This window comes from Clarias gariepinus, chromosome 13, assembly GCF_024256425.1.
Source record: "Clarias gariepinus isolate MV-2021 ecotype Netherlands chromosome 13, CGAR_prim_01v2, whole genome shotgun sequence".
Taxonomy (NCBI): Eukaryota; Metazoa; Chordata; class Actinopteri; order Siluriformes; family Clariidae; genus Clarias; species Clarias gariepinus.
Genome location: NC_071112.1, coordinates 18,900,511 through 18,915,127, shown reverse-complemented (window position 1 = coordinate 18,915,127; position 14,617 = coordinate 18,900,511). Strand labels below are relative to the sequence as shown.

Genomic DNA, 14,617 nt, shown 5'->3' with positions numbered 1-14,617 from the left:
TTTTATGTTATTTAAAAATCAGACAAGAAAATTATTTGTATTTCCAGTTTAAACATTACATGTCTTATACTAAATATTTTTGTTCCATAAATTTGAATGAAGATCACCTCAGGAGTAGGGCAATTGGCCCCTGCAGAAATGGCAAAATAAGAGTATAACATTCAATATACAGTACTGTATAAAGAATTTTTAGTAATAATTATATAAAATAATTTAAGTAGCAAGGCAAGAAGGTGACAAAAAAATTGTGCAAATGAGCATTATATCTTACAGTACACACAGTATATCTGTGTCTAATGTCAAACTTTATAATTAGATGTCTTTTTAAATATTATTCAAATAGAAATATATTAAATAGAAAAGGTAAATAAATTTTAAACTAGAACTCTTTTTGGAAATGTTAATTCTGTGTAAATGGGTACTAATTAATTGTATTTAAACCTAAATTCAACTCTACATTCTTTATCATTAGTCTCAGGTAAGATTAATCTCTGCTGATATGTTGCTTTATGTGCATCGATCTGGAAAGATGTGTTTATATTAGTTACAGTATGAAAGTTGTATTAAAAACTGATTTTACAAGAATGCTTTAAAACCCTTAAAACTCAAGAGAGACAATTCCATGTCTGGCAACACAGCATAGGTCAATGATGTGAAAGAAATGTGTTCCTATATAAGAGCCTTGTCGGTGTGGCTTAAGGCATCGAACTGTGTGTTTGGGTTTTTAAATATGTCAGGTAAAATGAAATTTATTATTATTTATATAACATGCAAATTTTACAACTACCGGAATATGGGAATGACATTTGGTGACAGAAACAACTGAAAACAACATCAAAAACATGATTGTGTGTAGACTTTGTGACCCGTTTTATTTATTTTTTGTTCATTCATGTTTGTACTGGAGAGGTTTAGTAGTATAGTTAGTTAAAATGAAGTTAATTATACTGCCTAGGTGGTGCTGAAAAAAAAAAGATATGTGCAAAAATACTGCAAAATTCTGAGCCGTAGACATAAAAAAAAACAAGCAAAACCAAAATTGCCCTGGGTTTTAAGAGATACTGCAACAAGAAAGTCAGATTCAAAGAAGTATGTAATGGAGCAAAAAGCGGGATAAAAAAAAGAGTGCATTTAAAGAGTGAGAGGATATTTGAAACCAGAAGTGCTCAGCCTCAGAATGTTATTTTTTCCCCTTCACATTGTCTCTCTCAATGTTTCTGAACCACAATTTAGCATTGGGGCAAAAAGGAAAAAAAAACTTTTTATTACCTTAATTTTTTTTTCTAAATCTGTAGTATATTAAGAGACTGAGGACAAACAAAATACCAAAACTGTATACAGTTTAATGAAGCCATACAAAGGAATACAACATAGAAAGTACAGTAGTTCTAGTCAAATAGAAACCACTGGAACTTAAACTCAAGTACAGTGTATATTTAAACAAACGTATTAAATACGTTTAATCGTATTTACTTTATTTTTAGCTTTATTTGTCAAGGATTAGAGTGTAATGAAAAAAAAAGTCATTTTTGTGGCGTATTGTTTTTAAATTACGGAGGGACTTTTATTACTACGACATGAAGCACGCGCGTGAAGGCGTGTTTGCCCTCCCGATGACGTTGCGCTACGTCATCACGATTCTAACGGGCGGACTTTTCAAAATGGAGGAAAGGAAAATATTTTGGAGCGGACCAAAAGTACACCATTTTCATGTATTTTAAACATTGCAAGCGACGAAGATCCATGCTCCAGGAAATTAAAAAAAGGATTTTTATTATCGTCTTTAAGGAATTTTATCGAGTAAGGAATCTAATGAAGTGAAAATGAGCGTCTCTATCGGTGATAAAATCGAGGTAAGTTGTATGGAGTTGCGCGGCCACTTTAGCTAGGCTAGTTTACCTAGCTAACCAAAAATACTATTATTACTGTTATTGTTATCTCACTATCCTTAGATAAGCATATATTTAAAATTGGTTATGTTGGTCAATTCCATGTTTTAATTTGTGTAGTTAGTGTAGCCGGAATCTAGCAGTCGAGCAGGTTAGAGAGAACAGCCAGTGGTCTAGCTAACTAGCAGTTTAAAGATGATTGACAGGAGGCGAGGCTGAGATAGGAAGCGCGTGCTGGAGTGGAATCAGTAAACATCTCACTTGAGGATTTAACCACCTGTGTTTATGGTGACGGTTTATGTTTGGAGAATTGGGACTTGTTCTGTTGCTAGGAGACGTGCAGTAGCGTCTTATGGAGGTATATTAGCGGGAACAGAGCCGGGATCACTCAGATGTCCGTTTAGTAAATGTCATTGTCAGATGCAGGTAACCAGGGACGCTACACGAGCAGGACACACACACACACGGAGGGATCTCACCACGGATCACATCGGAAATCTTTTGCGGCACAGAATTAAATCCTGTTCCATTTTAGAAAGGATGTTCGACGCGATTCGGTCTTTAATGCAAGATTTAACTAACTCTGAAAGATGTGCAGCATCGTTAAATGATAAAATCCTCACATCATGCGAGGATCTTAACATCGAGGTAGTGATGATAACGGCTTTGGACTTGTTTTCTGAAAAGATAAGAATTTCTGTGTTATTAACCCTTCACGCATACAACATGTCAGAGCTGAGTTTTATTCACATCCGCCTTTGGTTTTCAGGACTTCAAGGTTCTCACCTTGCTCGGTAAGGGCTCCTTTGCCTGCGTCTACAGAGCCAAATCTGTCAACACGGGCCTGGAAGTAGCGATCAAAATGGTAAGAATGTCTCCCTTACTTTTTCTTTATGAGTGGTTTTGTTGGAGCAGCTGGGTAGTTACGGGCAGCATATGTCCTGTGTAATTGTGCTTTGTGTCTGTGTTACCGCAGATTGATAAGAAGGCCATGCACAAAGCCGGCATGGTACAACGTGTCATTAATGAGGTGGAGATTCAGTGTCGGTTAAAACACCCGTCAATTCTGGAGGTAAGTTACAGTTCCTCCTGTGGGAATTAATAGTGTTCTGTCAAACTAATGAGCTGTGATTTATCTGTCATTATCTGATTATAAATTTTTGAAGATATTTAATACTTTTGCAAAAATAACGTCGTGAAATAGTCTATAATGGGCAACATATTAATATGGTGTTACTGTAGTGAAAAGGTGAATGTTTGCTTGCTAGTTTGTGCATTTCTGTTAAGCATCTGTTGACCCCGCCCCCATTTGTTTTTCTTTGTTGAAGCTGTACAATTACTTTGAGGACAGCAATTATGTATACCTTGTCCTAGAGATGTGCCATAATGGAGAAATGAGTCGTTATCTGAAAGACAGGAGGAAGCCTTTCACAGAAGAAGAAGGTGATGGTTCATTTTGTTTCAACTGGGAATGGGTAAAATGCTTAACTGTCTGATAGAAATTTCTTTTAAGGCATTAAGCTAGTTTGGGAACAATTAACATCCATGTTATTTTTCTGAACAAATTTTCTCCAACAGTGAGACAGTTCATGCACCAGATTGTGAAGGGCATGTTGTATCTGCACACTCATGGCATTATGCACAGAGACCTGACCCTGTCTAACCTGCTCCTCACCAGCAGCATGAACATTAAGATAGCTGACTTTGGCTTGGCCACGCAACTCAAGTTGCCTAGTGAGAAGCACTTCACAATGTGTGGTACTCCCAACTACATCTCTCCTGAGGTGGCCACCAGGAGCGCGCATGGCCTGGAGTCGGACGTCTGGTCTCTGGGCTGTATGTTCTATGCGTTTCTGACAGGCAGGCCACCTTTTGACACAGACACTGTCAAACACACCCTCAACAAAGTGGTTTTAGGGGAGTACCAGATGCCCAGTCATGTGTCAGCTGAAGCTCAGGATCTTATTCGGCTGCTGCTGCAGAAGAATCCTGCTCTGAGGCCCAGCCTGTCAGCAGTGCTAGACCACCCTTTCATGACTCTGAGTGGACCCACTGCAAGCAAAGACTCTGGGGGTAGTGATGGAGGCTCCATGGATAGTGGCATAGCCACAATATCTACTGCATCCAATACTACCAGCAATAGCAGCAGCAATCGGCTCCACAGGAAAACCAGACAGGTGATAGGGCAGGCCTTGCCTAACCGCATGATGCCACTACCCAGCCATTCTCAGCAGTCCGACAGCTCCAGCTTTAAGGGGGAGCAGGACTGGCAGCCACATGCACAAGGCAGTGTAAGGGTTCCTGTAAATCCTGTCAGTGGAAGGCCTCATTCTCGCTACCTGAGACGGGCTCACTCCTCTGATCGCTCTGGTGTTGGTTATAGCCATGCCAGGCAGGAGGTGGAATTGGAGCGATGCCACTCAGAGGAAGTACTTCCAGCAACTGGGCGCATTTTCCCATCAACCTCTAGCTATCAGGACCATGGCAGTGGCTATCCTGAATGTGGACGTCTACCCTCTCCACCCATCAAGCAGCCTGCAAGGTTAGTGACTAGTTTAAGCGTTTCATTTGTATTGATATTTAATCCCTTCTGTATTAAAAGTTTGCCATTTGTCATTTGATCAATCAAATTAGCTATTTTCCTCCTATAGCTCTGGGTCTTTCTTTTCTGCTTCGATGCTTCCTATCAGATTACAGACAGTGGAATCTAGCACACAGCCATGGTTTAGCACCGAAGGTATTTTACTTGTTTGATGGGAAATTTTTTCTTTTCAAACATCCCATATAGATGGGAATGGATTGTTCATCTAAGTACTAATTTCAAATAACTTTAAGCAACACCTTAGTAATAACTATTAAACCTTATGTTAATCATGTGATCTTTTTTTTTATCTTTGTTTTTTGTTAATACACCGTAAGGATCTTTTAAAAGACCAGCAGATGTCAGCACTTACAGCAGCAGTGGTAGTATTCATTCTGGGCGAGAGCCAGCTGGAGTTCTGCCTTCCTGTAGTGATCGGCCAACAGTGAGGGCACAGAGTGGCCTTCCTCCTCCGCTATACCACCAGTCCTCTTCTCACAGTGACCCTGGTCCATGTAGGCAGGATAGGTTCGAGGTGAGCCACTTTCCAAAGCCTCAGGGCTGTGCGGATGTCCAAACTGCTCCTTTGTCCAGGACCAAAGCTAATGAGGAAAAGGTGAGGAAGAGTCCTGGCTTTCCTCCTCTCTGTGCATCCAGACTGAAGCCTATTCGACAGAAGACTAAAAATGCTGTGGTAAGTTTTGTTACTTTATGACTATTCACACATCTCTAGGAATGTTTTAGTGTAAATGTTTTGTTTTGTATGGTTTAAACCAGCAATCTGCTACTGTAATGTTTTGTTCTATAGGTCAGTATCCTAGATACAGGAGAGGTGTGTATGGAGCTTCTAAAAGGCCAAGGAGCACAGGAGAGGGTGAAGGAAGTGCTGAGGATATCCGCTGATGGCTCCATGGTAAAAAAAAAAATCACTTATTTATTTATTAATTTATCTGCTTGCATTTGCAAAAATGAAGACATTTAATATTACTCAAAGACTTATTGTGGATTATTTGTCTGCCTGGAAAGGTGACTGTGTACCAGCCCAACGAAGGGAAGGGTTTCCCTGTGCTGGATCATCCGCCCTCTCCCCCAGAAGACATTTTTATATGCAGCCATGAAGATTTGCCAGGTACTATTTTAAAGGAGTGTAAATTTCACTACAGTTAAATCTGAATTTATGCTCTCATTTACAATTAATTTATTTTTCATGTATGTACTGTTTTATCACTTAGAGAAATACTGGAAAAAGTATCAGTATGCCACCAAGTTCGTTCAGTTGGTGAAATCAAAGACTCCAAAAGTAACCTTGTACACCAAGTTTGCCAAGTGCATGTTAATGGAAAACTCTCCCAATGCAGACCTGGAAATGTGCTTCTACGATGGTGGGTACTGCACATTTGAAAGACAAGTAAAAATTTTACTCGTTTACTTATTGTATATTCTAAAAAAATTTTCCCTAAAATGTAATAAGAGCCTTGCGAAACATAATCAGTATGACCTGGACAATGTCTCATTAATATAGAGGATATGTTTGACAGGTTTATTTTTGTTGTCAAGAGACTCCATATCCACCCTGTTCTTATTATGTAATCTCCTGATTTAGGTGCAAAAACCCACAGGACAAGCGATCAGGTGCGAGTGGTGGAGAAAAGTGGCAAGTCGTACACAGTGAAAGGGGATGTAGGTTTAAGTGGCGTAAGCGCCGATTGCAGACGCTACATGGAGCTCACAGATGAGGTACTGTTTGTATTGTTTGCTTTGTATTTAACCTTATTAGTTTTAATTAATTAAATATTATAAGTTGGTGTTTTTTAAAGTGGGATAATGAAGTTCTTTCATGTGCTAATACTATTGTTTGCATTCAAGTAAACACCATCTATTAAATATATTATTTAAACACCATAGTAGCTGCAGTGAAGTAAATTTATGTTTGTCGTTGTGTCAGGGCCACAGAATGTGTCTGTCTTTGGAGGCTGCCATCATTGCTGAGGAGCAGCGTAGTGCTGGAGCCACACCATTCTTCCCTATAACTATTGGCAGGTCAGAGTGCTCTTCTAATCTACAGTATATAACTCCAAAGAGCGACATTTTCAGTCCTCAATGCTTGACATGCATCAAGATAGTGATCACTCCTCATCATTTGTATTTAATGTCTAGCATGAGAACTGTATTACAGTGTCTAAGCCTTACTCATGCATATATTGTGTGTGTGGTTTTTTTTTTTCTTCCAGGAGGCCTACTACCTCTGCCTCCTCCTGCCCTTTGACTCAGCCTGCCTCTGAACGAGCTCCTGCAGCACCTATTGAGGTTGCTCAGGTGTGCCTGAGTCCACCTCACCAACCCCACATCACCCCTTCTGTAAGACATACATTTGTTGTTTGTTTATGATGCACTTGTGTGTATGTTACAAATGCCAGGTTGGAGTATATTTGACACTTTTCCCCTTTATTTAACTAGATGATTTCCTACAGTGGGTCAGATTTCACGACGGCCAGTTTGGCTAAAGGCAACTCACCGCAGTCAGCCAAAGATGGCTGTAGCATCAGTGCAGGAAAAGTGCTTAAGTCCATCTTTGTGCCCAACATCGGCTGGGCCTCTCAGGTATAATATTTATTGCTTTGGCAATGTCTCTACAAACATGTTATAGAAATAAAAAATGCCTTTAATAAAAAAATATTTTCTGAAATAGATAATTACTTCTTATGTAAAAGCTATTAATTCTTAATCAGTTTAACATGCATTTCCATGTATTTGATTTAAGCTAACAAGTGGAGAAGTATGGGTTCAGTTTAATGATGGGTCCCAGCTTGTGGTACAGGCAGGAGTCTCCTGCATCACGTTCACCTCTCCTGAAGGACACATCACCCGGTAAAGCACTTTTGTGCTCTGAAATACACAATGTGCAATAAGTGTTTTTTTTTTAATAATATAATAATAGTTAAAAAAAAATGCTTATTCCTGACCTTGCCCACCTCTTATTAGGTATAAGGAGAATGAGAAGTTACCGGAGTTGGTTAAGGAGAAACTGCATTGCCTTTCATCTATTCTGAGCCTTTTGGCAAGTCCTGCTGCAAGATGCTGAGCAGCGACATTCACGCAGAAAAGGCTATGATCATCGGGCCTGGTGAAGAGTGGTCAAAAGCACTTCCTTTTTTTTCTTTTTTTAAAACCTTATCCCTTGTAAATTCTCTTCCTGAAAATGCATTAAGTGTCTGTAAATACTTTTTAAACAGTTGTACAGATTGTTTCAAAAATTATGAAAAGTATATATTTTTATGTTGTACAGTATGTTTCTTGAACTTATTGTCTTGTGCATTTGTATTTTTTTTACCTTTTGCAACAGTGTATCTTCTGAGCTTCAGTGAAAAGTCAGATGTACAAACAAATCCACAATAAACATCTGTCTGCTGGCTAATATGACTAGTACTTTCAGTATTTCATTTTAAAATGTAAGTTATGAATTAAAAAAAGATGAATGCGATTGTTTGATGATGTTAGTGAGTTGCTGGCTTGGTACACTTATTACAAATGAGAAATGTGCATTAATTACAAAGTGTTGGTGACTTTAAGATTTATTTGTTCCTAAACTTTTCTCACCTGAATATTTGGTGGGATGACCACAAACCGATAAATCTTGAATCTATTAAAATAATAATAATAATAATAATAATAATTAGCCTTGCTATTTCAATACTTTTATAGAGGACTATTTGATTTAGCAAAATTATAGTTGCTGTACACAGGTTATATAATAGAAGCATGTAAATATAGTTGTGGCACGTAGTGTAGTGGTTAACATTGTTGATTTACACCTGTGCTTGTGGAGTTTCCCACACAGTCCAAATACATGCAGAATAGGGTAGTTGGTATTGTCAAATTGCCTGTAGTGTGTGAGTGTTTGCTTATATGCCCAGCATTGGATTGGCATTTCATCCAGTGTACCTTGACTTGTGCCCCAAGTTCTCTGGGACAGGTTCCAAATTTCCTGTGACCCTGAACAGGATAGGTGGTATAGAGAATGAGTTAGTGAGAGAATAAGTAACCATAGATTTTTTTTTCATGGACTCATCTTTTTGCTTATTGTGTGTAGCTGAAGCCTTTATCTGGATACTTGGGGCCAAAGCAGGGTATATCTTGGACAGGGTGCCAATCCATCAGAAGGCATGCACGCGTGCACACACTTGTACGCTCTACAGGCAATTTGAGAATGCCACTTATCCGAACCTGAATGTCTTTGGACTGTGGGAGGAAACCAGAGTATCCGGAGGAAACCCACCAAGGACGGAGAGAACATGCAAACGCCATGCACACAGATCATAGGCAGGAATCGAATCCCGGAACTGGAGAGGTGTGGGCCCACAGTGACAGTAACCATGGAGTTGAAGATAAAATAATTTTTGTAGGGATTGGCTTTGAACAAACTTTTTATAGGCAATCTTAATTAATATGTGGGAATGTTTCAAAAGGTTTGTGGCAGTTTTCATGATTTTTTTTATCAGGGATTATATTGTAAATGAATGTATTACGAATGTAAATTATAACGATTAAACAACAAAAAAGAAAGTAGTACAATTGCGCCCCCGAGAGGAAATACACAGAAGTACAAAACAAAAGTTCCTGCATTGACCACCAGAGGGCTCTCTCTTTCTCTCTCTCTCTCTCTCTCTCTTTTACACACACGCGCTCTCTCTCTGTAAATGAGGCCGGCCTTACGTCACGAGGGTGTGATCAGCCCAGGGGTTCACTTCGCAATTTTAGCGCGATTGGACTTCATATTTCATTTCGTGTTTTGTCTGTGCGCGCCTGATCACGACCTTCACCTGGAGAGATAATGGAGAATCACAGGCAGCCTTCGAGCTAGCTTTAACCTGGCTGCTTTATCCGACGAAATAGGAGATGTCCTCGCTAGCTAGCTCGGTAGGTTACGTTAACTGTACAAGTTTTGCTGATTTCCATCGCAAATGAGGGCCGGTGGTGTTTAAATACAACCTGTGCACCGGAGCGAAGTGTTGTGTTTCTAAAGCGAGCTGACGTCACATCATTAGGAGTTTAACGTCTGCAGAATAAACTAAGCGACGCGTCATGTCGGTGCTAGCTAGCTACGCTATTCCTTTCTCCTATTAAAACCTACAAGAAAAACAAGTTAGCCAGCTGACAATGAAGAAATTTTTACCTAACAGTGAAAAGGAGAGGGAGAAAGTGTAATGTGACTTACTAAACGCTTTTATAATGACAGTTTGGTTGACGGGTAGTTAAAGGTTAGCATTTTTAACCGGAGCAGCATCACTTTCCTCGGCACTGACTAGGGAGTCCTCCAGCCTTGTAACCGTTATTAAATTAAATAACTGCTAACACGCTGTAGCTTTGCATCTGTGAACTTACACAGATACTGATAGTGCTAGCTAATCAGATATCTCTTGCCTCGTCTTGTCTTGTCTTATCAGGGTTGTGTCTAACTGAAAGGTTTGCTGTAACACGGAGTCACAGGCACATCTGGACCGAGAGCCATGCAGACGTTTTTGCGGGGTAAACGCGTGGGCTACTGGCTCAGCGAAAAGAAGATGAAGAAGCTGAATTTTCTGGCTTTCGCAGACATGTGCAGGTGAGCATATTCAAACCTGTTACTGCCATGCGCGCGCACGTTCGGTTAGAAACCGTTAACTTGTTGCTGTGCCTGAGCTCCTCGGGTTGTCCTACTCCATGTACTGGGCTTGTATATTGTGCCAGGAATGACTAGTTTTTAATGGCTGATTAATTGTTTAAACATATTTTTTTTGTTAAAATATATAACATAACTAATCCCCTCTAAATATGACTCTTTAAATAAAATCCTGGAAGTCGTGTTAATATGGTGAGGTTTCTTTGTCACGTGACTAGGGCTCATCATAATTGGGGAAGAAATATGGCTGACCTTAGTTGAAAATAAAGAGACGCATGCAAACAATAAGAGACTCTATAAAGAAGAGATGTAAGAGCAGATAGAACAGCCGTGTGAAAGATATTTATGATTGTGAGATATATATGTATATATTTTCTAATGCACTTCACATATAGATACTTTCACAAATCAGTCTGGCTCCTGGAACGCACATATAAAAACAAACAAATTATTATTATGTTGGCGGAGGCATAGTGATTAGCACTATGGCTTTGCACCACCAGGGTCTCCGGTTCGATTCCTACATTGGGTCTGTGAGGAGATTGAATGTTTTCCGTGTGCTTGGTCTGTTTTCTCCAGGTACTTCAATTTCCTCCTGCAGTCCAAAACCATGTAAATTAGACTAATGTGTGTTTTTATATTGCTCATAGTGTGTGTGTGTGTGTGTGCCTAAGGCTCCTCGACCCAGAACGCAGGATAAAGCGTTAATGAAATATATATGTTTGTTCAAGTTCAAGTAGGCTTTGTCACTTTAACCATATACAGTCAGTACACAGTGAAATAAAACAACGTTCCTCCAGGACCAAGGTGCTACATGCAACATAAATTTACAACATCAATTAACAGAAAAACTAAACTAGCTAACTAAGAGGCCTAGTTAGCTGGCTAAGTGTTCATTATTATCATAATGGACAAATGATTGGCAGAAGCTTAATCATAAGTAACAGGAAAAGAAGTTGAAAGATGGTTCTTCATCATTTAATGTAGTTGTTAATGACATGCCTTAATATGCCTCATCTGGTGTAATAATAGGGACATAACACAACTGAATCAACAACAGACAAAAGATACAGTGAACCATTTTAGAGGTTTGATTGTGTAATTTGTCTTCCCTAAGGCTGTTCACATGAAATGTGCTGTTGGAGTAGTCATCAGATCCAGTGGCATTTCTTATTATCTGCTGCACGTCTGGTCTGTTGTTCATTCAATAATTTGTTTGGTTAAGACTGGTAAACAGCCGATCACCTTCTGTACCCAGTAATCTAGGGAGGGGAATGGCCATGCCCTCAGGAGGGAAGGGTGCACTTTCCCAACAATTTCAGAGGCACCAACAAACCATGGGCATCTGCAGCAATTCAAACATATGCTATAGTTATGTGCTGGTGTGCTTTCAGAGGACACATGTGATGGACTTCCAACCTCAGTTGGAAGCTCTGACTAACCTAAAGAATGACTTATAAACTTGTGCAGCTTTTGAAAAAACACAACTATCAAAAATGAATCTAAAAAGAGGCTGGTTTCTACAACAGGATAATGATTTATAACATGACTTCAAATCTTTCATAAACTACTTTTAAAAAGCTGAGAGTCCATAAACTTTCAAATTAAAATAAAAATTTGTTGGAGGATTTTAAATAGGCTGTGCATGTAATACAACTCAGAATGTTCTTTAAGGAAGACTACGTTTAATATTAGTAACTAAGGCTAGCAATATGTGGTATGAAGTGTGCATTAGCATGCTGTGATATCCACTGATTGGCCATAACATTATGACAGGTAACATTAAAAACATTGATTATCTCATTAAAATAGCAATGTCAGATGTTTCTTATCTGGACTATGGAGAAGAAGAACGGGGCTGTTGCTCAGTGGTCCAAAGTTGTCTTTTTGGATTAAAGTAAATCTTACACATTGTTTGGACAGGTTCTTCAGGTTACAGAGTCAGGAGGAAGACTGGAGCAGGCACAGTTTAACAAGTTGGTTAAAGTCAGTCGTGAAGTTTTCATAGTCATTGATGATTTGGGGTGCCATGTCATATGCCTGTGCTGATCCATTGCATCTGTCTGCTGACCAGCTTTATGGAGATGCTGATTTCCTTTTTCCAGTAGGACTTGGCACCAGCCCACAGTGACATGATAGTACTGTGCTTGATTGACCAGCCAACTCGTCTAAACGGAGTCCAATAGAGAATCTATGTGGTATGGTCAAGAGGAAGATAAGAAACACCCAACCCAACAATTCAGACAAGTTGAAGGCTGCTATCAAAGCAACCTGGTCTTTACTAATGCCACAGGCTGATCGCCTTCACTTTGTGTAATAAATCTAGAATATGTGACAGTTTCATATGTAGTAATTATATGCACAGATACACAGATACTTAAATTAATTAACCTTATTTATCCGTTACCCAAAAATGTAGTACATATTAACTATGTTATTACACATTGTCATTTTGAGAAGCACACATCTAGATGAACATAAAGTTCAGATCTTGTTTATATTTCTAGTCGTGTAATTTCAGTGTTGCAGCAGTGATCCAGTGGTCTCAGGACATTTTTTCGAAGGTCTTGTAGGATAACCTCCTAGACTGCATGTATTTGATTTGTAGGTGTGTATTCTGTGATCATGTTTGTTGATTGGCTCGTTTACTATAAAAGAGCCGTGTTAGTCAGCGTTTAGAGAATGAGAGCAGAGGAAACCTGAGTAAGCAAAACAAGGCCAGGTAAAGAGTGTGTTTTGTGCTGAGGTACTGCGTGCTGTTTTTTTTTTTTTTTTTTTTTTTTGCCCCACTGAAACCTGAGCAAACAGAACTGTTGGATAAACAAAAGGTTTTGGCTATATGTGTGTGCGTGCCAGAGAAAGAGCTGGTCCAACCCACATTTGGTCATTTGTGTGAGTGAGACTAACTCTGTGTCACGCTGCAAGCTGTGTTCCACTGTATCAGTCTCCAGCTGAATGAATAGTTATGTAATGTGTAGAACAGACATTGCCACTGATTAAGTCAAACAGAAAAGGAGTGTGTGCGGGAAAGAGAGAGGGGGTGTGAGGAGAGGAGAAGAGATCAGAACAATGTGATCACTGTGTGTTGAGCTTTAGTCCATCCCTGGATTACAGTGTTGAATTGTATATCCATGTGCCTTTGCCCAACAGATCAAGTGCTGAATTTGTAGTTTTGGAGTTCTCGTGGTGTTCTTGTTCTATCAGTCTCAAACCCATCGCCGTGAAATGTGTGTCTCTATATTCATTAGACAGTGCTTCAAACAATCATAAATCTTAAGCAGCCAAGATGTAATCCCTTTCATAGTGCAACCAGGCAGGGGTAGAAAAAATGTAGTTAGCAATGTTGGCGAGCATTATCTGATAATGATCACTGAATGAGTCCAGCTGGGATGACTGTACCTGACTTTCACTTCTTTTTGCTGTATTAATTGTTTCTGATATAGAGGAGACAGGGTTTGCATGGGCAGGGAATGAGGAAAAAAAAGGCATGATTAGTCATTTGGTCAGGATTTCTTAAAAGTTGTCAATGTTCCTTGACAAACAATAGCTAATTTTGGCTAGCTAGTCAGCTAAGCTACACCTCACATGTTAGTTAGGAAGGGACAGGGTGAGGGTCAAGAGCTTCCAAGATTTATTTTTTATACCTAACGTCATTAATACGTTTAACATAAAACAGAAAATACTCCGATTTACTCTGGACCATGCATGACAGTGCAGGACCGCACGTGATATACAGCAGGGCTGCGTTCAATAACGGGAGTGCTTGTTTATTAATTGATTAATTAATTAATTCATTAATTAATTTAATTCATTAATAAAGTCTGATCTGCCACTCCTATATATAATGTATTGTTTTATTTGAGTAATGAGTAATTCATTTGAGTAATGTATTTAAGTTTAAGGCTACTTCATTGTGTTTAAAAGGGGTTTTGTTTATACCTAAGCTCTGACAAATCCATTTGTGTGAAAAAGGTCATTTGATGAAGTTAGTAATAAAGAATTTATGGTGGAGTGACCATGAATACAATCTCTCCCTTTTATCTCTCTCTCTCTCTCTCTCACACACACACACACACACACACACACACAGACAAAACCGTAGCTGTTTTAGACAGGTTCACTGTAGCTAGGGCAACTAGGAAAGCAGCAAATGTACTGAACCTTAAACATTCTGAATGCTTGGTGCATAAGTGTTACGCTCCTGTCTCAAACAGCTGATGGTGGGGAAATCCAGCTGAAATCATTTAAAGCTATGCTGGCAGTAAAAGTGTGTGTGTGCACAGCAGGATAGACAAATATATGTATGTATGCTATTAAGGAATAAAGGTCACTTGAGATCTTCTAGTCTTCTCAAATTAGTTCTGTCTAATACTTTACCCCAGTCCTGAAATACAAACAATAGTTAGATGAACACAGGACCAGTGAGTGTCTGTGGAGTTGTTTGTGTTAGTAAACATGATTGTATGCTTTTTTATACAGTATGCATTA

The 14,617-nt window shown here is 39.2% G+C and overlaps 2 protein-coding genes across 2 annotated transcripts in view; both read left to right on the top strand.

Moving 5' to 3' along the window:
- The first annotated feature begins 1,658 nt into the window (after positions 1–1,658).
- Positions 1,659–7,885, top strand: plk4 (polo-like kinase 4 (Drosophila)). Its single transcript, XM_053509305.1, has 16 exons — positions 1,659–1,853; positions 2,659–2,754; positions 2,866–2,961; positions 3,218–3,332; positions 3,468–4,431; positions 4,541–4,626; positions 4,809–5,164; positions 5,279–5,383; positions 5,497–5,599; positions 5,703–5,852; positions 6,074–6,207; positions 6,416–6,510; positions 6,702–6,828; positions 6,928–7,071; positions 7,232–7,338; positions 7,453–7,885. Exons 1-16 carry the CDS (start codon positions 1,824–1,826, stop codon positions 7,550–7,552), a joined length of 2,808 nt encoding a protein of 935 aa, XP_053365280.1. The 5' UTR covers positions 1,659–1,823; the 3' UTR covers positions 7,553–7,885.
- A 1,282-nt stretch (positions 7,886–9,167) lies between these two features.
- itpk1b (inositol-tetrakisphosphate 1-kinase b) overlaps positions 9,168–14,617 on the top strand; it is a 41,616-nt gene continuing 36,166 nt past the window's right edge. The window contains exons 1-2 of the mRNA XM_053510028.1: positions 9,168–9,387; positions 9,915–10,072. Coding sequence (XP_053366003.1) covers positions 9,978–10,072 — 95 coding nt within the window. The 5' untranslated portion in view covers positions 9,168–9,387; positions 9,915–9,977. The remainder of the gene's footprint in view (positions 9,388–9,914; positions 10,073–14,617) is intronic.